Source organism: Pezoporus occidentalis, unplaced genomic scaffold, assembly GCF_034315485.1.
Source record: "Pezoporus occidentalis ecotype Australia unplaced genomic scaffold, CSIRO_AGI_Poc_V1 ctg181, whole genome shotgun sequence".
Lineage (NCBI taxonomy): Eukaryota > Metazoa > Chordata > Aves > Psittaciformes > Psittacidae > Pezoporus > Pezoporus occidentalis.
Window position 1 is genome coordinate 1380563 of NW_026913652.1, and position 25318 is coordinate 1405880.

At 40.9% G+C, this 25318-nt stretch overlaps 2 protein-coding genes and 1 long non-coding RNA gene across 3 annotated transcripts in view; 2 read left to right on the forward strand and 1 right to left on the reverse strand.

Moving 5' to 3' along the window:
- Positions 1-25318, forward strand: part of LOC134162024 (uncharacterized) — an 83923-nt gene that overhangs the window by 18219 nt on the left and 40386 nt on the right. The window lies entirely within an intron of this gene.
- On the forward strand, positions 871-10220 carry PTGER4 (prostaglandin E receptor 4). The gene is made up of 2 exons (XM_062615440.1): positions 871-1807; positions 9286-10220. Exons 1-2 carry the CDS (start codon positions 977-979, stop codon positions 9877-9879), a joined length of 1425 nt encoding a protein of 474 aa, XP_062471424.1. The 5' UTR covers positions 871-976; the 3' UTR covers positions 9880-10220.
- Positions 14916-25318, reverse strand: part of TTC33 (tetratricopeptide repeat domain 33) — a 45494-nt gene continuing 35091 nt past the window's right edge. Inside the window, exon 5 of the mRNA XM_062615441.1 lies at positions 14916-17721. Within this exon, the coding sequence (XP_062471425.1) occupies positions 17371-17721 (351 nt within the window). The 3' untranslated portion in view covers positions 14916-17370. The remainder of the gene's footprint in view (positions 17722-25318) is intronic.

Genomic DNA, 25318 nt, shown 5'->3' on the forward strand with positions numbered 1-25318 from the left:
GAAGCCCTCACCCCACTCGCGGGAAGGGCTGAGGAGTCACACGGGCCTCCCGGCCGCGGGAGAGCAGAAGCGAAGCGCACACCATGCGCGCAGGTGCCTCCGGCTTGCCGACGCCCGCCGTCCCAAACAGACACACAGACACACAGGTACACAGTCACACAGGCAGACCACAGACACCCCCCCACACACACACACACACACTCTCCGGCAAACCTACAGACTACCACCACCACCCTCCGCCATGAACGGGGCCACCCCCCCCCCTCAGGCAGCTCCGGGCGGAGGCGCCCGCGCCCGGCCCTGAACAACCTGCCCTCCGCAGCGCTGCCAATGGGGCGAGAGGGCGGGGAGCGCGGAGGGAGCTGCCCTCACCGCCTCCGCGGCGAAACTCGGCGGGAGCGCCGTAGAGAGGCAGTCGGCATCCGCAACCCGCACTTCACCGCGTCGGTCCCTTCTGCTCTTCTTCACTCCTCTTCACTCCGCACCGCCGGCCGGCGGGAGGGGATGAGCGGCGGATACCGCGCTCCGGCACCTTTCCGCGCCGCTCCCGGGAGCATCTCGAGCCGCCGCCCGCCCCCCCAGGGCCGCGCAGAGCTGAGCCGAGCCATCGCCAGCGTCGGTGTGAGAAGTTGAGAGCCGGCCCTGCTCCCATCGGCTCCGTGTTTTTCCTCCTCGGACCACTCCAATCCCCCTTCGCGCTGGGTGGTGGAGCGCCGCGGGCAGAGCAGTGGCAGGAAGACGCAGCCCCGGCTCCTCCGCAACAGTCGGTCGCTACCGGACGGCAGCCCGCTTGGGCTCCTCTTTAGGACTTTCTTTTCCCTATTTTTAACGAAAACACACCTCTTTTTCTTCCCCCCCCCCCCTTTTTTTTTTCTTTCTTTCCTCACGGGAAGTTTTGTTCTCACGCTGAACTACTCCTCCTCTCCCTTACTCTGCCGTTCCGGGCCCACTCCAGCCTCTTCACGACTCCCCCAGCATGTCCTTTGACCCTACTGTCATGCCACCTGCGAACGGCTCCGCCAACGGGACCGCTACTGGGGCTGAGGGCGGAAAGCCCCCCACCATCCCCACTGTCATGTTCATCTTCGGTGTGGTGGGCAACCTCATAGCCATCGTTGTGCTCTGCAAGTCCAGGAAGGAGCAGAAGGAGACCACGTTCTACACACTGGTCTGCGGGCTGGCAGTCACTGACCTCTTAGGGACCTGTCTGGTGAGTCCAGTCACTATTGCCACTTACCTGCAGAACCGCTGGCCAGGAGGACCAGCACTGTGTGAATACAGCTCTTTCATCCTTCTCTTCTTTGGACTCTCTGGCCTCAGCATTATCTGTGCCATGTCCATAGAAAGGTACCTGGCCATCAACCATGCCTATTTCTACAACCATTATGTAGACAAGAAGCTTGCAGGACTCACGCTTTTTGCCATCTATGCCTCCAACGTGCTGTTCTGCGCTCTCCCCAGCATGGGGCTTGGCAAGTCTACCTTGCAGTACCCTTACACTTGGTGTTTCATAGACTGGCGAGCAAAGGAGGCCACGCATGCGGCATATTCCTACATGTATGCCGGCTTCAGCTCCTTCCTAATCATGGTCACCGTGGTGTGCAACATCCTGGTGTGCGTGGCCCTCATCCGCATGCACCGGCAGTTCATGCGGCGCACGTCCCTGGGGACAGACACCACCTCCAGCCGTTTATCTGACTTTCGCAGACGCCGGAGCTTCCGTCGGATGGCCGGAGCAGAGATCCAGATGGTTATTTTGCTCATTGCCACTTCCCTGGTGGTGGTCATCTGCTCCATTCCTCTGGTGGTGAGTAACAATGTGGAACCCTTCTTCTTTTCCATCACCCGCACCACTGAGTCTTTCTTGTTCCTAGTCTGTGCTTGTAGGACAGACTCTCATTTAGCTGGCACTGCAAACTGTTACAATAACTTAAAGGCTGTTCATGTACGTGCATGGTGAGAGAAAGTTGTGTTGATTCATATTTACATGAAAAACTTGCTTATCCCAAGTCCTGGGCTTTTTTTAATTGATTAAAATGCAGCGCCAAAAGTTGTCAGTAATTTTTCCACTGTTCATCTGGAATCCGAATAGCAAAAATCTTGCTGAGAGCTAGAGGCACTTTAAAGTTCACTTCCAAAATTAATTTGTGGTGAGTGAGCTTTGGGTCTGGCCTGCGTTTCTGGATGCTTATTGTCTTTTTAAAATGTGCACACTGTTGCTGAAGGGTACAGCAGTCCTTAATATGTGGAAGGAGGACACAGCTCTGTTCATTTGGCAGCAGGCACATGCAGAATGCTTCACACCCAAACCTTGAGATGAGCTTCCTGTCCTGAGGGAGAGATTCACCCACCATCCATGGGGTAGAATCCACACAGGCATCCCTCCACCAGCTCCCTGCTGTAGGAGGAGGAAACTTGGTGGAACCATCAGCCAGTGTAATGCTCACTTGAATAAGAGTTGGAGGAAATTGGTCCATGTAAACCGAGAGATCATGCTGAAATGTCAAGCAACAGTACCACTAACCATTTGCTAATTTTTCTGAAACAGCTGAACAATTAGTGTAATTAAATTGACATGCAGGCTCTACTTCTGTACCTCTGCCTTATTTCAAGGAACTATAAAATAACAACCACCCACCAGCTGGAGGCTCAGTTCTTGCCAGCCCCCATAATAAAGCTTGGCGAACTTCTCTCCTCTTCTGCCTCAGAGATGTTAAAACAAATAGGTGGCTTGCCCTGTTCACCACCTTCCAAAACACACTGTAGGGAGCCAAGCAGTGGTTGTCAGAAAGTGGTTTAGCAGGATTGTTTTGAGGTGGTTTGCTGTCAGTAGGGAGATTTGTGTGAAATACAGCTGGCCAGATGGAGATGTGAAACAAATAGTGTATACCATGGTAAGAAAGTTTAGAGAAGTACATGTGAACGTACAGGACTTGAGACATCAGTGAGTCTGTCCCCCTGCCTCAGAGGAGTTGTAATCGCAAGTGTTGGGACAGTTTTGCCACATTACTAACATAAACCGGAGCTACTGAAGTGTGACTGTGCTGCAGCCCCAGCTGTCACAAAAAGCTGTGTCCCATCCTTTGCTGTTGTCGCTTTGCATTGCGCCAACATCATGCCATCATGGCATGACCGAGCAAAATGCCTTGTGTTCATTGCTTGACATGTGAAGGGAGCTTAGAGGTACTGAGCTTCATGCAGGGTATCTGGGAGGTGCATGTGTGTTAGATGGAAGAGCTGAGCACAACCTGTCCTGCAGTCCAGCTCCAGAAACTGCAGCTTGCTGCACTGGGAAGCATCAGGTCATGGAGTGGTCAAAACTCTTGACAGTACTGTGGGTTGAGAGTACTTAATTTGATTAATCTAGTATTAAAACAGCTAATTGACAAAGAAACAATATTACATTTTCAAAACAGATGCTGGTAAATGCAGAAAATAGGTTGTGGAAATTAAATACAGGGTTGTGACGTGATGGACTTAAGCAGTTTGAGGAAAAAAAGCCAGAATTTACTGTGTAGACAAGCAGTTAGAGGAAGGCTGAGAACTCTGAGTGTAAAATACAAAATGAAACCATTCACATCTGTTTGTACGTAGGCAGTCATGGCAGAATATTAAAAAAAGAAAATTGAAGCAGGAAGGGTTAACAGAAAATGAACTGGATCGTTGACGGTTACACTTAATGAACTGGGGTGGGGCAGAGGGTTTATTATTTAAACAGTAGTTAGTGAAAAAATTGTGTATTGCAGAAGGTACATGAAGGTGCAGGTGATTAAGTTGTGTAGCTTTTTCAGACCTTGATTTCACTACCTGTAAAGGAACAGTGTTACCTCGGCAGCATTCATGTAAGTCAGCTTTTCCCTTTTAAACCAGCATCTTTTCTGTATCTAAGATGCAAGAGTCTGCCATTTCACTTAGATGGATGACTAAGAAAAAAAGGAAGCTTTCTTTTAAAATGCCCAGCCAACCACATACAAGCTTATCATCACAGTGTCCAGTGTGGTTAAATTTCTTCATTAGCAGCTTTTGTAATTTGTTTACCTCCCCCTGCGGAAGTGCTTTGGCCATATATGCTGTATTGTGCTGTGATGTACTGCAGTGTATGCTGCTGTATTAAGCCATATATATAGTCTGAGGTTAAGAATTAAAAGGGAAACTCAAAAAAGTGACACTTTTATACTGTAAATCCCTAGAAGGATCCACTACCAGAGGTAGATCAATCACTTATACAGAGGTACATATTCTCGACTTGGAGGACTTTTAGGGAGCCGTCACTGAGTGAGAGGCTCATGTGTAACAGGACAGCCTGGCAGTCATCGAGAGCAGGCAAGGGGTGAGGTGATGGCAGCGGCATGATTCAGAAACACAGAGCAGGCTCAGAGGGTGCTTTGTAACTGAAGTTTTCTGATGAGCTGACTTCCAATTGATGATTTCAGCTGAATAAACCATCACCTAAGTCAAAGCAAAGCAACTTCTGAAAGACTTAAGAGAGACATAGACCTCTTAACATTTTAGTATGAACATTTTCACAACATAATAAAACAGCAGATAGAAGCAGTCATGCAGACTACATTTATTAGGGTTTGACAAAAAAATTTCAAGTCTTAAAATATTAAATAGCCCTGAAATAATAAGTAAAGGCTTGTCTTGATTTAAAAAGTGGTTAAAGAACAGCAAGCTGAGTCACAAAGAGTAGCAGTTTTTAACAAGATGCTCCAGCACTCAGTTTACAAGTAGGTTTATTGATTGTCTTAATGATTTATTCATAAAATCAGCAAACTTTTACAGTGACCAGTACTATAACAAAATTGTGGGGGATTATGCAAAATGGTGAATGAATTTTACGGAACTTACAAGCTGGTCAAATATGTCAAGGAAAAAAAAGCTGAATGCAAAATATTCATGAAACTTTTGCTACAACTTTGTGTTCTTAGTATGCAGAAAGCAATGCAAAAGACATGAAGAAAAATTTGACACTAGTTTAAAAATGAAATAAGGAAAATGTGTAAGTTGTGTGCTGACTCTTGTCTGAACTCCGCACTGGTGATGCATCTTCCAAAATATTGTGAGATAGAATTAGGTAGAGTTAAAAGTAGAGAATAAGTTATATTAAGAGAGATTTTTGTCAGGAATTGAGTAGAAAATTTTCATCCGGCATTTAAAAACAAACAAACTCTTTCAAGAGCTAATAGGCACATGCATGAAATAATGAGTTTCTAAATCAATGCTGAACTGATCTGAAAGTTTGGGGTTTCTTTTGGCTTGATTGGTTTTGACTTTTGAAATATCAGGGACTGTCTGCAGCCAACAGCAAGGTGGAAGACAAAAGTTTTGAGCAGTGGAGTAGACACCAAGCAGACACCAGGCTCTTGAAGAGCAAAAGGTATTAGCTTGCAGAGCTGAAAAACTTGTTCCTGCTTACTAGTGTATGGTTTTTAAGTTTATCCTATCAGTATGTGAGGAGATTTTGAGGTGGAAGTTATGAAGACAATTACCAGTGTGACTGTAACTATACAAGTCACTTTGTAGTACTTCATAGGATTGGAAGTCATAATTTGCATCTGTAATTAGTAAAATGGAAAAGCAGCAAACAGTTCACAGGACTGATCCTACAACTACCTATAACTTAAGCATAAATTCAGCATACTCTGGAGCTATGTCCCGCTTAATGCAATTGCAAACAAACTGCTAGTACTTTTAAGGTATGTTGCCTGAATCCTACGTATACAAAGCTAATGTATAAAACTCATTCTTTTGAGATTCTTATTGCTCTAGTGTGCTTCTTTCTTTAAATAGGATTTCAAATTGCACAAATTCAAGCATCAGATTAGCTAAATTACTAGTGGATTCCACTTGGTGCTGACTTAGAAGATGCAAGGTAATATCGTTTATTATTCTGCCTCCTGCAGCAGAAGGCTTCTGGCCAAAAGACAGTACATCTCTTGCTGTTCTTGTATATCATACATTAGTAAGTGCTGTTTCCCCAGTATATATATAAAATAAAACTGGCATTCCAATGCAGATTAACTTTTACCTCATTGTGATTAATATGTAATCCCTGCAATAGGTCTGTCTTGATAGTTGCATTTAACATTTGTGGGGCTTCTAACAGAATATGTAAGACCTTTCGGGAAGTAGAAACAATTTCGTATAGTCCAAAGTTTTCACTAAATTTGTCCATTTTACAAATCTCTAACCTGTAGGTGCTGCATAGCTGTCAAATCAAAATAAAGCATACAGAGATAACATAATGCAAACTGCACTGCGCAATTAGCAATTGTCCTTTTCTGCCACAGGGTGAACACTTAAAAGACATTTTTGTCTTTCAACAAAGCCAGCTAGAGAAAGGTGAAATAGGTACCTCAGTTTCATATGCCGCTTATCAAAAGAACAATCCGACTATTAAATCACTGACGTGTAACTATAGCTCCAAGTTTAAAAAAAAAAAAGTCAGATCTCCGTAGCTGGACTGTGTACTTCTTCAGCTATCTTCAAAGTGTGCCTTTGGGTTCTGTGATCTGGATGGATTTATCAGCAAATACCCCTCCCTGTCACACCTCTAGTCTTCTCGGTAATGACGGTGCTCAGTTGTGTGAGCTGCTAGAAAGCCTCCACCCCCTCAACACTGTCCTTTGGACTCCTGGCTTTCAGGGCATGTACCTGTCTGGTGATAACTGGTCAAATACATAGAGCAGCATTTACATACTTTCAGGGTGTATTCCCCTGCATAAGGAAATCTCAGTGCAGAAAAAGAAAAGGAGTGTTTCGGAAGAGTTGGTATGGCACAAGTTAAATCTCTTGGGGAATGGGGTATTTCTATATTTGACCTTTGTATATTTATACATTTGACCTCTGACCATTCCGTAGGGGCAAAAAAATGTCTCTCAAATGGTCAAGCATTTCAGGAATAGATTTTAGCCAATGCCAGGCAAAGCCTCAACTTATTTTTCAGCATTCCAGGTTCAGGGCACCTGACTGTTCCCCCTTTACAGCCCCAGCGTCAGTCATAGGGGCTCTACTGCCACGAGCTGGCAAATGGAGTCGCAGAATTTGTATCTCCCTCTCCAGCGTTAATCCAGGATTGCCCGCTTCCATCCGCATGACCGGTATGAGCCGCGGCAGCCCCCGGGCACGGGCCAGGTGGCCCCGTGCGACAGTGACCGTGGGACACGGTGACCGCAGGACACCCGTGCCACCTAGCGGTGCCCTCGAGAAAGGTGTCGTCGAGGCGGACCACCTTCCAGCAAAGAGAGTTTCGTTAAGGGCGTTTTTAAGAAATCATCAGCCTTATTTGAAGGCCTTATTTCGGCTTCTGGAGGGCTTTTTCTCATGGAATCATGGGGTGATTGATGCCGGGTGGAGGGAATATAAATAAAACAGTGGAAAAAAAAAGCAGGTAAAGCTTCGTAAAAGAAAACCCTATAAATTCAATAAGCAGGAGAATACTCTTTGAAGCACCCAAATTACATATTTGGCTTAACAGAAAAATAACGTAAATAAATGAGTTGTCAAAAAGATATCTGCAGTGTTAGAAATCATTAGGAATCAAGAATAAAACTCGAATCATTATAGTGCTGCATAAATTCAAGATTCTCCCGTATTTTAACTCCATGGGCAGGTGTTGTTACCCATAAACCTACAGAATACCATCTAGAAACAAAATAGAGGCAGTCATATCGATTTGACAGTCATTTTGAGAGAGACTGTATGCACAGGGCTTCAAAAGAGGCACTCCGCATTATTTTAAACATACTTTATTGATAGCTTTGGAACATACTCAGTCTCTGAATTCTGACAAGCCAAATGGCTGGCCTGCTGCAGGAAAATTTGTCCAGACAGAACTGTGAAATTCTTCACCAGACATGGATGGTTTCACATGCAGAACTTCCAATAAAAAATGACTGAAGAGATCTGTGTTAGTTTGCCTTGTTTATTTAAATATTTGTCTGTCTCCTTGCCTGTAACTTCCTAGCAAGGCAAGTTGTGATTCGTTTCAGAAGCCAGGGATAAGATTTTAAAAACATCATCATTTTGCTGCTCGATTCTTACTGTATCAGATAAGATAATTAAGGGATTTATTTTGCCTTACCTTAGGGAATCTGAAGAAAACAGCATCTTCCATTATCAGTGCAGTAGCTTTTCGAGGCCTTCCTGTAATTAGACACTGCTGCTTGCAATGAATAACAGCTATTTGAGACTGATCAACACAAATTCATATGATGCCACAATTCCATCCTTAGTGACACCGGAAAGATAACAACTGATATCAAAGAACTGGGCTGTGTGTTACTCAGAGTAGCGTTTACAAAAGTGGCTTCTAAACCAGGAGAGGCATTAGGTTACTGGAGATTTTGATTCAGAGGGAAAAGATGAAGAAGCCTTTTCTATGTAGAAAACAGGGCCCTTTAGTCTTGTATTTTTGTATGATAAACTAAAATTGCTAATTAAATACTTCCTTCATTATTCAGCTTCAGCATCTTAAATTCTTCACCACTTCATCAGTGTTTTTATGCTTATGTAAGTAGAACCAAAATGCTGGCTTCTATAGGAGGGCAGAGCACTCCAGTCCAGTGGTACAGTCAGCTCATAATCTTGACCTATTAAAAGGTCAAGATTAAAAATCTCCTAGCTGGGGGACCTTTCTTTCTTTCTTATTTTTTTTAGCACATGTCTGTTTTTCAGAACCATGCTGCAGGGAGCCAGCCTTTGAGGGTGTACAAAAAATTGCAGTAAGGACAAGTGCCAGCAAAATGCATTTCTAAACTTAAGAATCGACAGCTCTGGACTTGCTTCCACAGTCTAATGTACTTGAATTACAATCTGTGTTTCAGTTTGTTTCTAAACAAACAATTAGTCCTTTGCTGGAGGAACTGAAAATGCAGGTCTCCTCAGTCAGCTGTCTCTTTACAGGTAGCATAAGACTCACAGTGTACCAAGGGAACAGGATACAGCTCTACATCTTTGTTCTGGAGTTGTATCAGGAACAAGGAATTTTTAAAAACATCATACAAAATTTGGAGATTCAGGGATTAATTATGAGGGGAATGAAAGAGAAAGAGCTATTCCTTTCCCATGTATAACAAAGAAGACCAGTTTATAGTAGATTCATCTTTTTTTGCTGTTTCCAGAAACAGCGTCACAGCTGCCAATCTGAGATGCCTGTGTTTGCCAGTCTCTTCTCTTGTCATAGCTTGCATAGCAAATGTAGATCTCTGCTTCCAAATGTAAAATTTGGTTTCCTGGTGTAATAGTATAACTATGTCTTCCTCTTCCCGTCTTCTTGGGTAGGTCCGTGTCTTTGTGAACCAGTTGTACCAGCCGGAATCAGTGAAAGATATGAGGCAGAACCCTGACCTGCAGGCCATCCGCATTGCCTCAGTGAACCCCATTTTAGACCCATGGGTCTACATCCTCCTCCGCAAGACCGTGCTCAGCAAAGCCATTGAGAAGGTCAAGTGCCTCTTCTGCCGCATTGGAGGGGCTCGAAGGCAGCACTCAGGGGGCAATTTCAACTGTGTGGATGGCCGCAGGACCTCGTCCGCCATGTCAAGTCAGTCACCCTCCTTCATTTCCCGTGAGCTGAGGGAGATCAGCAGCACCTCGCAAACGCTGCTCTATCCTCCGGAGTTAAGTGAAAGTAGTGTCAGGGGCCGTGTGCTGCTCCCAGGGCCCAGCGCCAGCTTGGCTCAGTCTGACACCACCTCAGTGAGGACACTGCGCAGCTCGGAGACCTCAGACTCCTCACAGGGTCAGGACTCCGAGAACGTCTTCCTGGTGAATCAAATGGGGTCTAGTGGCGGGGCCAGCTGTACAGCGAAGGGCAGCCCTCTGCAGGTCACCTTCCCCACAGAGACACTGAATTTGTCAGAAAAGTGTATATAGATAGCTGCGAAAGGCATCAACATTGGGGATACTTCCCGGTACATTGGAAAAACTGGTGCAATAGAGAGGTGTTCTGCCATTCAAGGGCAGAGGGGATCAACTGTGCTCCAAAGGGCTATTTCTTTTCTTGCCATGTGATGGGTATGTTTCTTTTAGACTACTGAAGACTGTGTGGAGCAGATGCTGCATTTGGACCCTGCCATCAAAAATGGTACAAGGCAGGTCTAATGGGACTGGAAACATGAACTGCCTTCTGGGACACAGGGAGAGCTGCTGCACCCATGGAAATAGGAAGACCCATCACTTTGTTTTTTCTTTCTCTTTTTCTTTTTTTTCTTTCTTTCTTCTTCTTTTTTTCTTTCTTTCTTTCTTTTCTTTTTCTTTCTTTCTTTCTTTCTTTCCCTTTCCAAATATGTTAGAACTGTGTTTTCTCTCCCCATGGTTGCTCAGCTATTGAGAGTTTAAGTTTCTGGTACTAGAGCTGGATGTGAGGCAGCTGCTAGGAACTGAACACAGCTACTCCAAGAGCTGCCTGGGGCAGGATTTTAAAGTGTCTCACTAAAGCATGAAAATGTGAATTTTTACCACTGTATATATATATCGGGACTGAAAATATTTAAAAGTCTGTTCTTCTCTGTGAGAAGGTTTCTTATTCATACAAGGTATATAGAAATGATTGCCAGCCTTCTTTTCCCCTAGTATTTCTTGCTAATAAGACAGTCTTGGCTTAGATTTGTTGTCTATGCTAGATTTGCAGCTGATGAGGTAATTCTTTAGCTGAGAATATATAAGCACTTTCTGAGTGAAATGGGAATATATGCGCTATTAAGGGAGAAGAAGAAAACACATCTTTTCAGTTAAAAATATTCCTATTCAGTGTATATACATACTAAAATGCCAGATTTTATTTATGTGCTGAGAATGTTTTCCTGTGTAACACATCTGCGCCTTCCTGAGTACTTTGGCTCACAGTCTGCATGCATTTAGGCACACACTTCACATCACCCATCAGAGTCATCCCTTTGCTATCAGGGAGACTACGTTCATGTAAAATTAGAGATGTACAGAAGTGCTTTCAACATCAGGGCCTAAAACTTTAAACCCTGGTTAATAGTCTTAATACTCACTTAGTTAAAGCATCACTGATGTAACAAAGGTATTTTTTCTTAACATTTATCATTTTACTTTAAATAGTAAGTAGAATCTTATGACTGTGTAATCTGATACTCCATCAACTAAATGTACAAAACCATGGAAGCAGAATCTTCATTTTAAAGTACAGGTATATAAAGCCATAACTTCATCTTGAAAATGATTTGTTCTTACAGTTTTAATGGCAAATACATCACTAAAACCAGCTGTTAACCACTGACAAAAAGAGTTTTGTGTTTTATGTTGTAAGGGTTAGATCTTGTTCCAGAAACAATGTTTATCGAAGTAATTCTATATAGATATTTGGAAGATGTTTTGTCAAATACTAAGCATGTGATGCTGCTTAACGTGTTTTCATGTGAATGCTATATTGTAGTGACAATCTTGAGCCTTATGTGGGTATGTTAAGCAGTTGTACTGACCAGAGTAATTTCGGAGATCACAATTAAACGGAAATGTTCTGCTTGACCTCAGCTGTTTATATGAGTCTGTTATTCAATGCCAGCTCCTCGCCATTACAAGCCTCCCATCTTGGAATGCTTTGCCCTGTAAGTTCCCCAAACACCACAGCATGATCAATACCAGCAGGAGGCAGCCATCTTCAGAAATGCCCCCCAGAGCACCAGTGTAGAGCCATGAAAATTCTTTATGTAAACAAACAAAAATCACGTTTTCCTTCGACAGGGAATAATAAGCTAGTTGAGCTTATTTGCCTTGATCCATATACAAAGTGAAGTTAAACCTCTGCACAAATACTTGCAGCAGAAGCCACTTTTCCACCAGTTAAGCTGCACTCAAGTTCTTACTGCAGCTACAGATAAAGATCTACCTGAATCCTTTGCAATTAAAAAACATACCTATGGTCTTGCTTACTAGTGACCAACAAATAGAATACATTCATCATACTTCCCCAGACAGGAAATAATACCTGGCAGAGCAGGAAGACAGGACTGCCACTTGTACCACTGTTGGACCACACCTTTGCAGCCAGCCCAAAGCAGCACAGCAATGTTACTGCTGCTGTATGCAATGACAGAATTAAGTATCAACAGTGTATAATAGGTATCGAAATAAGCATAGGCTTATTATTTTTAATAGATTTTATTGATAATTCTTTTATTATTTATCATCATTATTGATGAAAAATGCATATGGTCTGGAAGAGCTTTAAGCAAGAATAGACTATCCCAAGTAGCTGACCTTTTAGCTTCTCTTAGCAAACACATACAAGAAACCTGGGGTGTTCCTCCTACCCCACAGTATTGGCATGTCAGTAGTGGACTGGACTCGCAGCACACAACATTAACACGGACTTCTTCGGTGATGAACTCAAGGATTCCCAGCCTTCTTACAAAGTATCCTGAGCAGTACTAGAATTGCCTGCCACAGCACAATGGCAGCGCACAAAGATGAAACTGGGAGCACCTCTACTGCCTCGCTGCAAACACAGGTGAGTGTTCAGAAGTAGCCAGGCTAAAAGAATTGGGCTTTTGAGGGTGACAGACTACTATGTCTCCCTGACCTGCCCAACAGTCCCACTCAGCTTTGGCACCCTCTTCCATGCTGACCACAAACACATCAGTGAGTTACCTTCCTCAGCCTCCCTGACCATAACCAGTCTCATAAAATAAAGCTACAAGTTTGTAGAGGTTAATTTGCCACATGAAAGTTACAAGGTCATTTTCCTGAGTAATTCACATACGTTCAAAAGGGCTTCCCTTCTCACACATAATAGCTCCCTTCCACTCCTGTCCCCCAGAGGTCCAGAAACCCTAGCAACAGCCTGTCTTTCACATCTGCATGCCACTTCCCCAGCCCTCTGTGTTCACAGAAGATGCACAGGTTTGCCATTCAAGAATTTCTCACACAAGTTATGTGTCCCCAACTCCACCTGCTAGTCCTGTGAGTGGCAGCCCCGCACCCCAGACCTCTCCTTCACACAACCCTTTTCACCCAAAGGTACTGCTGGACCCCCATCTCACTACTGGGACCCCAAGCCCCAGCACTAACTCAATTTAAGGCCATGTCCTGTGGCACAGTTTGGAGGATCTACCCACCACAAACAGGGTGACAGTTGGTATCCGCACAAGACAGTGGTTTCTATGAATATTTGTAATTATTTTGAATCTCTGATCAACTGGCCCCAGGTTTAGGGTGTCGGATATCCTGACAGAGAACTTGGACTATAAGGGTAGGTTGTAAGGTGCTGTTTTAAGTCAAGCTTGTAGCTCCTTGCTGTCTGCAACACTAGTGCCTAACCCAAACTGGTGCTATAGGCGCAATGGCAAAGCACTGACAAGATCAGTATAACCCACTGTCTTCAAATGGCACTAGCCATCACCCTCAACAAGAAGCTTTCTACAGTTTTTAGTTCTGCTCCTAGAGACAACTGCAAACATGTTCTATTTAAGGCAGATTGACTATTAGAACTATGGAATACCACCAGACTTTTCCACTCCTAGGCCTGTTCTAGACCTGACAGTTTTACCAGATCTGGAAATCAAGAGAAGTCTAAATCATCTGCTTTCTGAACTCAAATAGTCAACTCATTCTCCACCTCTAATGTTTTCCCATGATCATTTACCCTCTAGAAACCTCAGAGCTCCTAGAAAACCAACCCTCAAATCCAGACCAGTACATCTGGGAGGATCCAGCAATCACCAACACTCATAAGCTCCTCACGCTTCTAAACCAGTTCTCTCTGGAGATAACTACAGCCCAAGGACTCCAATCCATTCAAGAATACGATGTTAGTGTGATGCCAACCTACAATAAATACATGTTGTTGGCAGCCTGCCAATAAACCAAGACCAATTTTATAGCTATTGTATGACCTCAAAATAAATTAAGAGAGCACCTATCTTCAACACCAGCTTTTACCTCCTTTCCCTTGGTTTTAGGATCCTTGGGTTTAGGATCTGGGATGCACTTACCTTTTATGGCCAGGTAAGTTTCCAATGCTACCACTCTAATCTTGATCCCCAAAAGATACTGACACAATTTTCAGGAACTACAAGAGTAAACTGTTAACATTTGCTTTTTTCCCTTAATAACTACTTTTAAAATCCAATCTGTTATTAGCAAATTGGTCACTGTTGTGTTATCTGATCCATACCTTTTCTACCCTCTAGTATTGTCAGAAAGGATTTATTATCTATCTCTCAGTATAATCTATGAGGATTTTCAAGATACTATCTCCATCTCTAAGAGTGGAATTCATCTGCCCTGTTTCAGCATTTGAAGTTAACTTCCACTCAGTCATCTTCAGTTTCCATTTTAACCAAAGGAAAAAATTAGGCACCTTGGGAGGTATCCTAAGATTCTTCTGTAACACCAGGCATATGAATGGCCCTCTGAGGCTGTGTATTCCTTTACACTGGATATAAAAGGATTCAAAGGGAAAAACCCTGTATTTAAATGTTTATTTATGGATTCCCAATTAAGCAAATTAATCCACCTAGCCTTGTTGAGATTTCCTCTTTAGCAATGTTGCAACACTTCAGCACTTCAATGTATATGATTCATATGGAAGGCAAACACATGGAAGCTGCTGCAGCCACTGCCACAAGTGACGCTGAACAACAATAAAAATAAATTACTGATGGCAAAGTGGAAGCATGCTTCATAAACACCCTGTTTTTTATAAGGAAGGCTTTCTAGTTTGGGTGCCTCTCATTTGGATACCCCTGGGAGGTTTAAGAGCACCGAACACTCTCTACCTTTTATTAAACATTTTTCCCAAGATGTCCTTTTTTAAAAAAAAAACTGTAACACATCAACATGTTCAGCAGAGACAGAAGCAAAATGATTAAATGAGTGACATTCTAAAATGGTCAACATTAACCTTTACTCTTGTTATAACCAAGAGAATAAACAGGCATCACTAAGCAGCAGAGAAGTCAGTATTTTATTCAAACAGATGAAAAAAAATCCCATACAAGCAAAACGTGGCATGCTGTATAAAAAACAATGTTGAAATCACCAATTTTTTAACTTCTTCCCAGTCTGAGATTAACACTATCGCAAGAATTTATCTGCTCTACAGTGCTCTACAAAACACTACAATCCAGACAGTACCTAGAGTTCATCACCTAATCTAATCGGAATGAAAACACATTTAGCACAGGGGATAGAAACAACCACCCCTCAAAGCCGGCTTGGCCATTCTGCCTGATGGTGCAGATGCACACCCCTCCATTAGTTTGGTGCAGCAGTGCTGAAGTCAATATGAATTTTGTGAATCATTTCAGTGGAAACAGATTCTGTGATAGCATGGGACTTCTGAGAGGAGGGAGGCAGTTCTTCCTGTATGAGCAAATACATAACACTGACGCAAGTATAAAGCACAAAGAAAAGATGTGTTGGATTATAGCCAAGATCCTTCAAAATGAAAACATACCTTACAGCTTCCAGCACATTTCCTTTTCTAGCCAGAGAACGTGTCTCCTTTGAAGAAACATGTCTAAATCCTTCTCATACTAACTTCCTATGGCTGAATAGATTGTATTATTTGTTAGGAAAAAATAAGATTAACAAGTTCTTTAACTGGGAAAATTTAAACCATCTATCAAACCGTATCTTAATCAAACATCTGTTCAGTAAGCGTTTAAGATCTAGTTCTGAACTGAATGAACAAATAAAGATGTAGCATGGTGACATTTTACATTTCTTAATATATTTTAGTCACTGTAATTATAATTATTTTGAATACTTAAGAGATGTTAAAAAGTGTAAAACTGCGTGTGCACATGCAAGCACAGAGTTAAAAATTCATACATACACAGAAATATATTCAGGAAGAATCTTGCAAAAATTAATGTAAATTTAGGAAGTACAACATGGCAATTAAGTTTTTGAAAGGGATAATTAATTTCTGGAAAGACTGTGTCCTCCTCAATAAAGTTATTCAACTGAAAGCATAATCTGAGATAATTTTTCTACATTACGCTATTGCAAAAATCATTATGCTTCTCAAGCAACATTATTTCCTTTTAAAATGTGTTACTTTGAAAATAGAAATCAGATATGAAAAATACAAAGATAAGTGATTTCAAAAGGTTTCCCTTATCTATAAAATTATCATTCAAAAATGTTTTTATCATGCAAAATGTCATAAAGTACAAATTATGTGTTCCCAATCCTGAATTGCCTCTGAATCCTCCACTGACCATTTTTTCCCAGCCTAGTTTATGAGGCAACCATCTCTATCATGTCTCCAGGCAATGCGAAAAGAGAGCAGTCTCTGCACAGAGCACATAGAAGAAACAGCCTGACTTCATTTCCCTGAACTGCCCATGTGAGGCACAAACACATGCCTTCCTCTAAAGAAAGATGAACATTCAATAAATCTCCTATGTTACACCCCTAAGTTAAAACAATGTGAATACCCATCACAGCACCCAAAATCTGAAAAGGATAAAAAGGAAGACTCTGGCAATGCTATCCTGAAGTATGAGTTCACTAAGAACACACTTCAAATATCAGGTCATAAAAATTAAGAAAAATAAATTGCCTCCTTGTATGAGAGTAGCTTACTAAGAAATAAAAGCCTAAACATAACACACTTCAGACATACCCATTTCCAGCTCCCACCATTTTACTTTTGGTGATGTCTGTAGCACAGCATTCAAGGCCAGTTTCAGTCTTAGCTGAATGTTCTTTCTTCTGGTGAAATCCTCAGTAATAACTAAGCATTCAGGGCCTTGTTTGATACAGCATTCCCTTTCATCTGATCAGAAAGTGTTTAACCCATCCACCTATGAAAGCAACAGGAAAGTTTCTGTTGAGTTCATTTGACTACAAATTGGATGGCGGATCTATCACACACACAATCAAAATAATAATCCATCTCTACTTCATAGGAAGCTTCCTCATAGAAAAGTAATCATAAAGAAAATAAATACTTCTGATAACAGAGAACAGTTCACACTTTAGCTGGAACAAAAACAATGTTAATGAATAAGGACTGAAATAGACTTAAAAAAATCCATTTTTCTTCTCAATAAAATGAGTTTAAATAAAAGCTTATTAATTACTGGGAAAATGTAGACATTAAGTTGTAAAATTATGTAATTCAGCCAGATGAAAACAGTTGTTAAAATGCAGTTAAGCATTTTAACAATGTATTTGTTCGTAAGCTCTTGGCTTTTTTCTCAAAAAATAAGCATGAAACAATTTGGGTCATTTCTTTTTTTCAATTTACAGAGGTAAAGTAACTGCAATTTTTTTAACTTTCGTAGGCTCTCCCACTGCTTAGAAAATAAATAAAAAAAAAAAAGGAAGCCCAACACAATAAGTAACAGTAGTTCTTAAAAGAGTATGACAACCCATAAGGCTGCCCTATCGAGCTCTGATGAAAAGGGTTTCATCAGGAGTTGCAGGACAATCCTCCTTCTCGGTAACAGTTTCTACTGTGCCTGAAGCAGACACAATCACTACTGTTTTAGCTTCTGAAAGAGCTTTCTCCTTCTCTGCAATGGCAGCACAGACTGCCACAACTTCATCACTTTCAAAGTCATAGTCTGGGATTGATTCTTGTTCATGCTCCTTAACTTTTGCTAGTGTGTGCACTGCCTCAGTCTTGGTTGCCTTCTGCTGTTCGTATAGTTTTCTTGCCCAGGAAAGGTCCTCTTTCCATACTTCAGGGTTCATCGGAAAGATGTGTAAGGACACCTGGAAACTTCGGATTGCCTAGAAACAATAGGAAAGAAACAAGGACCGGACACTTTAACACCTACATATTTCATAATAAAAACTACCAACAACAAAATACTCCATCATTCAAGCAAAGACAAAAGCGATTTTACTCCAGTCTGTCTTTAGTGGAACAATCCTCCCTCAGGTGTAAGCTCAATAGCAGTGTTACCCCTAAGCAACTGTGCATACAATTATCTGAAAGTATGAAGAATGAACAGATCTGGCAACAAGGGCACAAATAAGTGTTCACATGTCAAACATAATGTTGGAATTAGAAAGGTAAAAGCAAGAATAATTTTTGTTTAGATGGTATTCTATCCCACTTGTCTCCTTTCAGATCTATAGGAAAGCAAGAGCAGACAGATATGGTTTAAAGAAATACAGAAAAGGAGTGACTGGGATTTCACGCATCACTAATATTGCTGCTTTTAAATTAGCATGTAGTCATATCCCATACACACCTGGTACTACAGTAATCACAGCTCTATGATAAGCACTTTCTGTAACAGGTTTGTGATTGCAAATACACTTACCTGAGCAGACAAAAGTAGACAAACTAACTCCCAACTTGGAAATTTATTCCAAGAAAGAATTTTTATATTCTTATGAACAATTTAATATCAATACCAGTGTAGTTGACTCTGTTTCTCTTGTCTTTCAGCTCAACTGGGAAAAGTCTTACAAATAAAATAACACAGAAGTTGTTAAGTGTAAGAAAAATGTGACCATCTAACCCAGTAGATGTGATATTCAACAATAAGAAGAGATTGCTACAATACTGAAAAAATGCTAGACCAAGAATCTACAATGTATTTTATTTATAGTTATATTCACAGTGAAAAGGTCAAGACTGATCCTACCTACTCAGACTTAGGTGTATATATGCACAGGCCATGTGTATTTCACATTTATGACTGTACGGTAAGTTGTGGAAATGGCCACGTGAGTGAAAAACTCTTGTGTCATGATGAACAGAAGCCTTCCTGTAGTGCGGGAAAACAGTGATGATACAGATTTGGACTGTATTTGGGAAAAGTTCTAGCAACTTACTTATAAAGACTTTAAAGACGCTTGAACAACCACTGAATGCCATATTCTGTTGTAATTTATAAATAAAGAATGCAAATCAATTTCAAAAATTAGAATATTACTTCTGCATTGACAGAAATTGCCAACTCATCTTTCTGCTGGCTCAGATTAATAGATGAAATCCATATGACGTGAACTCAGCAGACAAGATATACAAACCAGATTTAAGAAATGCTGATTGTGTACAAGTATTACTGCTGTTGCAATAGTCAGCCTTTCAGTTCAAAGAATAATACTTTATGACTGGCCCACAGCAAGCTCTGAAGTGTATGTGCATGCTGAACTTTAAACAGAAGGAGGAGTGCAGTGTAATTCTTGCAAAACAGCATCATTTTATTCAACTTTGCTAGCTTTTAATTTCCAGTGATAGATGAGCTATAAGTAAACACTAAATGCTTTTTTTTTGTATTTCTGTTGAAAACAAAATATAAACAAACACCATCTGCTTTCAATGAAAGATGTGCCCCGATTAAAACCTGACTATATAGTTTCGTATATGCACAATAAACAACACTGGAGAGTAATCAAATACAAGGTAACATTTGTTAAGCTTAGAAGCTGCTTTGTTGATTCATACAACACAGCATAAAAAGATCATCTTTGTATATCTATTAGAAAAAAGATTTTGTGCGACGTTTTTATAAATCATAAAATATTAAAAAGTAAATTTGAAATGTTGCAGAAGACCAGAGCGATTCATTTTAAAGCAGCAATGTAACACTAAAAATACAGAACTGCCATCCACATAAAATTTTATGTTGACACTGTAACAGCTTCCACAGCCATTAATTTCCATTGAAACAAAAGAAAAAATAAGAGTGCTACTTTTAATTCTCCCCGATGGAGATTTAAATCTACAACTGCCTGTCTTGCACTACAAGAAAATGTAGTAGCACTAGACAAACTTGGCACTTCTAGCCTCATTTTAAAGGGCACTCTGATCTTAAAGACACCCTGCATGTAAGGACTACAGGACTTCTACACGGAACAGTATTATAAAATCTCCTGCAAGATGCTCTTGCTTGCTGAATTATAATATTTGAAGAATTGGTATTTTTTAAATATTTTACATTTCATCTCACTATAGGGCATTCTGTAGCAATCTTTCATCTGTCCTATGAGCAGAATCTTTTCTGCTGGTTTGCAGTCTTTCAATGTGAAGGGAAGTTGTGATCAGACTAACATTTTTTTACAGCAGGTATCTGTAACATACAGACCCAGTAACTCCCACTATACAGTGACCCCTAAAAAAAAGTAAGAGAGCATTTTAAGAAGTCATGCAGCTCACACCTGCCCCCAAGGTTTGAATTAGGCCTTTATATTACATCTGACAGTCACCATCTGACCTGTTTCAAAGGATGTCCATCAGTGAAGACATGTACACCTTTACATGTAAACCTTTTCTGTGTTTAATATTCCCTAAATATGGATTTGTTTTAACAGTATCCAACATAATACAGGTAGATGAAAAGCTGGGCATGACCGGACAATGTGCACTTGCAGCCCAGAAAGCCAACTGTATGCTGGGCTGCATCAGTGGACATGCAGGTCGAAGGAGGTGATTCCCTCTACTCTGCTCTCGTGAGACCCCAGCTGCAGCACAAACCACTACTGCTACCACCAATAATAATAATGATAAGGGAAATAACAAGGGAAGAGAATACAACACCACCCGCCAACCGATACCCAGCCTGACCCGAGCAGTGATCTAACTCTTCCGGGTAACTGCCCCCAGTACTACATGCTGGGCATGATGTGCTGTGGTATGGAATACCTCTTTGGCTGGTTTGGGTCAGGTGTTCTGTCTCTGCTTCCTCCCAGCTTCGCCTCCTCCCTGGCAGAGCACGAGACTCAGAAATCTTTGGTCGGCCCAAACGTTACTGAGCAGCAACTAAAAACATCGGTGTTATCAGCACTGTCTGTTCCCAGGCTGAAAGCCAAAAACACAGCACTGCAACAGCTACTAAGAAGGAGAAAAAATGACCGCTACTGCTGAACCCAGGACAAATAGAAAATTCCAATTCTTTCAGCTATTTTCACTCTAGTTTAATAGTTTATATGATACAATCTAAATGATAAATGTGTTATCTATTTTAACTTTGAACTGCGGAGAACTGATGCAGTGTAGATGAAGGTGCATCACCCCCAGGGGTGACTCAGATCATGTTCTCCCTGGGACACATGCCCTGACTGATGGCTGGCAGTAGAGACCAGAGGACGTGTGCCTCAGCTAAGTCAGTGGGGAACACTCACAACATGTACCCCTGCCACAGTCTGTCATGTTACAGATGAGCCCAGAAGCGTAGTAGAAGATGAAATCAACAGGACAGAAATACACCCTTGTCACAGGTTTTATTTTCAGAAGAAACATCTTTTATCAAATCCTGATAAGTAGGACAGTACCATTTAAAGTGTGACACAAAACCTGTAAATAAAATAACAAGAAATTCTAGGCCAAAATCATACAACAAACAGCAATTTTCAAATTTTTTCAAAATTTCTATTTATGCACATAAGAAGAATACCTATGAAGAATATTAATATAATCATCATAAAATCACAGAGTGGTTTCGTTTGGAAGGGACCATAGAGATCATCTAGTTCCAAACTCCTTGCCAAGGGCAGGGACACCTTCCACTAGATCGGATTTCACAGTATCACAGTATCACAGTATGCTAGAGATTGGAAGGGACCTCAAAAGATCATCTAGTCCAATCCCCCTGCCGGAGCAGGAACACCTAGATAAGGTTACACAGGAACGTGTCCAGGCGAGTTTTGAATGTCTCCAGGGAAGGAGACTCCACAACATCCCTGGGCAGTTTGTTCCATTGTTCTGTCACCCTCACTGAGAAGAAGTTTCTTCTCAAGTTTAAGTGGAACCTCTTGTGTTCCAGTTTGTACCCATTACCCCTTGTCCTATTTCTCCAAGCCCCATCCAACCTGGATGATAAAGTGAAATATTCTATCATTATACTATAATACACACCTTTTTTTGTGCTTATAAGGAAGATTATCACAGTAGCACAGTTAAATAATTTAACAGACCTACAAAATAATACCTGCATTATTTTTCCCTTCAAGTGGATAGGAAAACAATATGAAACACATACTTGATTGCTTTTCAATGGAAAGCCAACCATCAGTTTCCTTCTGATTACCACAATATCTGTTTCTGCATACTTAACATTAGTAGCAGTTTGAAAATTTCTCTCAAACTCAGAATTAGTTAATTAGCTGGATTCCAATAAAACGCAGCATTTCCTCTCTTTGCTAGTACATAACTCCCAGCATTATGTAAAAGACCTAGAACTATTTCTTTCACGAGAAATAAAAGAAAGGGCTGATCTGAGGATTCATACTATCAAGGCTTGATTCCTTTTACAAGATGCAGTGTCACACTTCAAGACTGCTAAGCCACTAACTACTTAGTAACAATAGAGCAAACCACATCCTTCAGAACATCAAACAAAAAGCATGCACAACTGGTCTGTATTCACACATCTGCCCCGTTAACTTTTGTCATCTTCAGTACTCCAGATCTGACACAGAGGCCTCAGCTCACAATGGGGTAAGCTTAAGTCACAGCATCACAGAATGGCTGAAGTTGGGCAGGACCTTCCCAGGCCATCTGGGCCAAACCCCTGCTTAAGTATGGCCACTGGGAGCTGGCTGCCCATGACCATGTCCATATGGCTTAAGAACTTCTCCAAGGTGGGAGATTCAGTCAGTCTCAGTTGGTCTTTATTTTTTAATGCTGGTTTTTTTTTCATTTGTTTGGATGCTTGGTTGGTTTGGTTTGGTTTGCTTGTTTAATGAAAGTGTGGTGCTCACTCTGTCCCATGGGAAGAACTGTTCTAATGAAGTATCAGTGTGAAATTGTTATGGCTTAAGTTGTTATCACCAATACAGTAAATAACATCTGTAAAAAATGTTCACAACTAAATGAAATATTTTAAGCCTGACTGTATTTCTACATTCACACTGCAAAGTTTACTTGGGTGTGCTCTTACAAACTGATCCACAGAATTTAAGGAATTTCTGTCCTTACAGAAACAAAATGTTCTGCCTGCTCACATTTAAGGATTACCTCTGAATTACGTATTTAGTAAAGTCAGAAAAAAAAAAGCAAACAGCTTTTCAAAAGCTAAATAAAAAGAGGCTAATTTATCTCACTCTGTCACAAGTTCGACAAAACCAAATCAAAGCAAATCTTTGTCTGCAAGTAATTAATATATTACACAGCTCATAATATAAATTAGATTTGTATTTTAGACCTGCGAAACTTGAGATTAAAATACAGTAAATTGTTTTTTATTAAGAAAAGTGCATAATTTATTGTGAAGTAATAAAAATATCTACAACAGACCATTTGGCAGGATGGAGGTAGTGAAGACAGGCGCTGGTAGGGGAGAAATGAAACAAAGAAACAGAAGAAGCTACTCCTGAGAAGGGCACTGACTCCCAAATCTCAAACATTACTAAAAAGCCCTGACATTTATACTTTATTAAGTTTTGTGTGTAAAAAGTACAATGCAATGAAACACTAGTAAATCATGATAATTAAAGGCAAATAGGAAAAGGACAATTATGACTTAGAAAAGTACAATTATGACTTAGATCACCTGGTCAAGAAGCCTCCACAGGTTCAGTAATTATGAAAACATTTAACCTTAATTGAGTCTTAAAGACTGCTCCATTCTTAATGTTTTCAGATTCCTTAAAAATCGATTTGTTCAAAAATAAATAGTGAACATTAACTGCATTTAAGAGTAACTATCCAAGTTCTCTATACGTGAGAGCATATTCATCAGAAGGCAGTCCAGTATGCTTTAAAGGCAGAAAGGCAAAAAGTAGAACACCCAGTTCTAAAGCACTGAAGACACCAACAGGAGCGTACCCACCTCTGGACTCCCTACTTGGAGAAAGACAAAAACATTAAGAGGGCAAACTACATGGTGATAGCGCTTCCTCCCTCTCTCTTTACAGATGGCAAGGTCAATATAAGAATTACAGAAGCACCTACAGTAGTGTTTTGTTTCAGATGAAAACGTGCTTTGGCGAAAATCTGAGACTGTTCCCACTTAGAATGCTTTGGTTTGAATCACGGTATACTCTCAGACTTACAAAAACTACATTCCTCTCTAATTAAGCTTGACAGTGCACTCCAAAAGAGCACCTGAAATACTACTCTGATGTAAACCAAAATAAATATAATGTGAACACTGGGTCTCCATCACTATTAACTCATGACATTCCCTCCTATATTCATTATGAGAGTGATGAGACACTGGCACAGGCTGTACAGAGAAGCTGTGGCTCTCCCATCCCTGGCAGGGATGTTGGACGGGGCTTGGAGCAACCTGGTCTAGTGGAAGGTGTCCCTGTCTATGGCAGGAGGTTGGAACCAATTAGCTTCAAGGTCATTTCCAAACCAAACCATTCTATGATTCTACTGGTGTGATGTGAACTGCCACACACACCACAAAGGGTGAGCAGAGTTGGTGGTGTAACAAGTATGGGTATATCATCATCTTTAATTAGCATTACAGTAACTGTAGCATTTTTTACAGAATAATCGGCAGCAGTTACCTAGGATCCTTGCAGGAAATAAAACTTTTAATCTCCTGAGACTAATGCATTTAACAACCCAATTTACAGTGACAATTTCAGACACTAAGGAAACAAGAATAACATTTATAGATTGCAGATCCATACAGGACAGACCATCTACTCTGACCTTCTACACCACAAAAGCTATGGTATACCACTATGTGATACAGATATGTATGGATTTATAGTAAATATTTCTAGATAGTTCGTATTATGATCAACATAAGGTAGCACACTACACATCTGCAACACACAGCTTTTTCCTTATGTTATTCTCACAATCTGTTGGGGTTTTTTTGTTTGTTTTTCATTTGTTTTTTGTGGTTTTTTGTTTGGTTGGTTGATTTGGTTCTTTTTAACTGCTCTTTAATACATTTCAAAAATAAACTGCTTTTTTTCATGATCTGTTACCCTCCCCCCAAAAAAACCTCAAAATTCTCTTTTTATTCTTGAAAATTTTCAGTCTAAACATTGTAACTTTGCAAAACCACTCCAAATTAAAACAAAATTGTTTCTATCAGACCAACACACAGCTAATTCTATTAGAAATAAAATCAAATCAGTATCTTGTATCTTTCTTTATCTGAGAGTTCATGATGAATCATTTCTCTAATGGACTTTGTGGATGTGTCTGAACCTAAACGTTCACTCACTATGTTTCCATACTGACTAGGAGAACACGCACCCTAAATATATGTCACATTATTTACAGGTATGTATAGCCTGTAGGTGGAGGGTGATGTGATGTGGGGGAAGAGTCTTCCTTTGCACCACATCATGTCACCAAGCCAGCACCATGGCATGCAGCTGCAGCTAGAGGAACGATACACTTGAGCTACTGCAGAGCATCATAGCCCTTTTGCTTTCTTATTAAGAAGCAACTTCAGCCACC

Coding starts and splice junctions, on each gene's coding strand:
- PTGER4 (XM_062615440.1), top strand. CDS start 977: ATGTCCTTTGACCCTACTGTCATGCCACCTGCGAACGGCTCCGCCAAC. Junction 1,808..9,285: donor TCTGCTCCATTCCTCTGGTG/GTGAGTAACAAT, acceptor CTTCTTGGGTAG/GTCCGTGTCTTTGTGAACCA.